The 2,974-nt window shown below is 47.1% G+C and overlaps 1 protein-coding gene across 1 annotated transcript; it reads left to right on the forward strand.

Moving 5' to 3' along the window:
• Positions 1–1,964: 1,964 nt before the first annotated feature.
• On the forward strand, positions 1,965–2,717 carry MELLADRAFT_69840 (uncharacterized protein; the record flags this gene model as incomplete). Its single annotated transcript, XM_007418995.1, has 1 exon — positions 1,965–2,717. One exon carries the CDS (start codon positions 1,965–1,967, stop codon positions 2,715–2,717), a length of 753 nt encoding a protein of 250 aa, XP_007419057.1.
• Positions 2,718–2,974: the final 257 nt, after the last annotated feature.

Genomic DNA, 2,974 nt, shown 5'->3' on the forward strand with positions numbered 1-2,974 from the left:
TTGACTTATCACACGGTGATCACGCGGGGAACTGTTTAGGGATACCTATGTCCAACACGACAGCTCTCACGCTTGGCCAAGTCCCACGTGATATCAGAACGGTACACAGGTGGTTGGAAATCGACCCGAACCTGGTATATTTCAATTGCTGTGCGGCTTGCTTCGCTTTATATCCTGTCGATAGCACCCCTCCAAGATGTGTTCACATGTTGGATCGTGTTCCGGGTGGTGTAGAAAGCTACGACGAGTCATCAATCCCTGTCTTTACGCCAGACGACTCACCTGAAGATCGTGCTTTCCAAATGTGCTCTCAACCTTTACTTCTGCCCAATGGGAAACACGTCCGCAAATTCGCATTTCAAGACTTGAACAACTGGATTGCCCGCTTCATCTGCCGACCATCCATCGAAGAAGCTCTCGATAAATCCCTCGCAGAATCCCGAAAGCCTTTCGACGTCGATTCATCTGTTCAGGACATCCATCAGTCACTCATCTGGAAGGAGTTTTGTGGGCCTGATGGTACACAATACACTGCTGAGACGGGCAATCTTACCTTTGCAATGTTTATGGATGGGATTCAACCCTTAGGCAAGAAACCCGGTGGACGATCTGCCACTATTACCTTTATTGTTCTTGTGTGCTTGACTTTACCATTCGACGTCCGATTCCGACCCGAGAACATATATCTCTTTGGTATTGCACCTGGTCCCAAAGCACCGTCTCTCGAGCAGACCAACTGGGTCATGCGTCCTCTTATCACCCAACTTAATTCCCTGTGGCATGAAGGGATTTGGCTCTCTCGCACTCCCCTCCATCCCGAAGGGCGTCTGATACGCGCGGCTGTCTTGCCATTTATAGCAGATCTGCCAGCGTTACGGGGTGCCCTCGGAATGGCTCACCACAGTGCAACTTGCTTCTGTTCCCTTTGTCACATCACCATACACGAGATTGACAACATCGATCCTAACTCATGGAAACTCAGAACTTCAGCTGAGCACCGAGCTCATGCACTTGCTGCTCGAGATGCTGAAACTGCAAAAGAGCGCCAGAAGATATTTGAAGATTCGGGTGTTCGATACTCAGTCATGGTCGAGCTGGATTACTGGAAGGTCACGGACTATCATGTAATCGACTCGATGCATAACATCTTACTCGGCCTCCTCTCTTGGCATTGCACAAGATTCTGGGCAATGTCAGAAGAGGTGGACAACGACCCTCCTCCATCACCAATGACGACCAATCAACTTAGAAACCTAGTAGCTGCATCAACAACTAGGATACTAAATCGTGACAGATATCAACATAAGTCTCAAGAGGTCGGGGTTCCACTCGCAGATGCCATTCTAGCATCAGACACGTCTTCCGGCGATGATTCTTTCGACCCTCTTGCCCAGATGTTCTACGGCTGGGACGGTAGCTATAAACACCCGCTGAGAAACCCAGTAGTATTTGATTCAAATGTACTAGACATTGTCAACTCACGCATACGACGAATCCAGAGCCCATCTTCACTTCAACGTATATTACCAACTCTTGGCCGAAAAGGCTCGGCCACGCTCAAGGCCGACGAATTGCGGATTCTATTTACGGTACAGTTGCCTCTCATTTTGATTCCTCAGTGGACTGGTGAGGACCAGTCGAACGCAGCTCTCCTGCACAACTTTGGTCACCTGGTATGCTTGACTAACCTAGCGCTCAAGCGGAGCATGACCTCCGAGCGGATCTCGAGACTTCGAGAACACCTCCAAACATATCTACACAGCTCTCTCGAGCTCTTCAAAGACTCTTCTTTCGCTCCCAACCACCATATCGCCCTGCATCTTCCCGACATCCTTGCCAAGTTCGGACCCGTCCGAGCTTGGTGGCCATTTCCATTTGAAAGATTGATGGGTCGAATCTTGAAAGCATGTCATAACAATCACTTAGGTAAGTAATTGCTGTACCTTGAACTTCCCCTTCTCAGAATGGCTGACCTTTTTTGTGTGACAGGTGAGCTCGAGATTACTTTCCTGTCGAGCTTTTGTCGTGCAGGCAATATAGCTGCCTTGCTCGAGGACGAGTCTAAGATCCCGATCAGCTTGAAACCGCTTGTCCAACAGCTCAAGGACATTTTTGATCCAGTCCCTTTTGAGCCAGATTCTTCCAATCAATCAAAATCCCAGCCTCTTGACAATACGATCTCACATCAACTCGTGAAGCGCCTGAATGCTTTTCATGCAGAAAACTGTACCTGGCTAGCATCCCATGAATGGTCTGATCTACCTGATACACTTGCTGCCGAGTTCGCGCCGGTTACGTCACATGCAATGTTTGAGACTGGAATTTGCCACGAAGGAGTACATTACACCACCTTTGAACGTGATCCGAAGAACAGCGTAGTTCACGTGGTTTCACGGTCAAATGGTGCCACTTTGTTTGGAAAAATCATGTCTATATTCAAACATGAACGGTGTCCGACTGGAAATCGACCACCAGTGTCTGATACGTGGCTCATGGTTAGATACTTTGCACCAGTGCCATCGGAGAAGCCCGACCCTTTCGCCAAGATAAACTTACCTGACATGCAGGTAAATTTACGCCTAGAGATTTCCAGCACAGCTCGACTGACCCATATTAGCGAGATAAAGGCTCAGTGTGCGTGGATTGTCTACGAACCAAACGAGATACATTTCCTCTTGAATCTCAAAACCATTGCAATGGTTTCCCTCGACCGTTAGCTGTAGCGTAGGTAAGTCTGATTACAATTGTACTCGAGTGTGATAGTCATTAATACAACTTTTTTATGGTCTCTTTTAAAGTCTCTTTTGTCTTTGAAAATCAAACTACATCTATATCTACTTGTTTGAGGTGCTGAAGAAGATATCATGTTTTGGAAATGATGAGGACGCTTAAAGAGGTCATAAATGCAAATGTAAAGTAGTTTTCTCAACAAGCTTGAGAATTTATATAGATCACAACTGGAAAGCAAATGATT

The sequence above is a fragment of the Melampsora larici-populina genome, assembly GCF_000204055.1.
Source record: "Melampsora larici-populina 98AG31 unplaced genomic scaffold MELLAscaffold_118, whole genome shotgun sequence".
Lineage (NCBI taxonomy): Eukaryota > Fungi > Basidiomycota > Pucciniomycetes > Pucciniales > Melampsoraceae > Melampsora > Melampsora laricis-populina.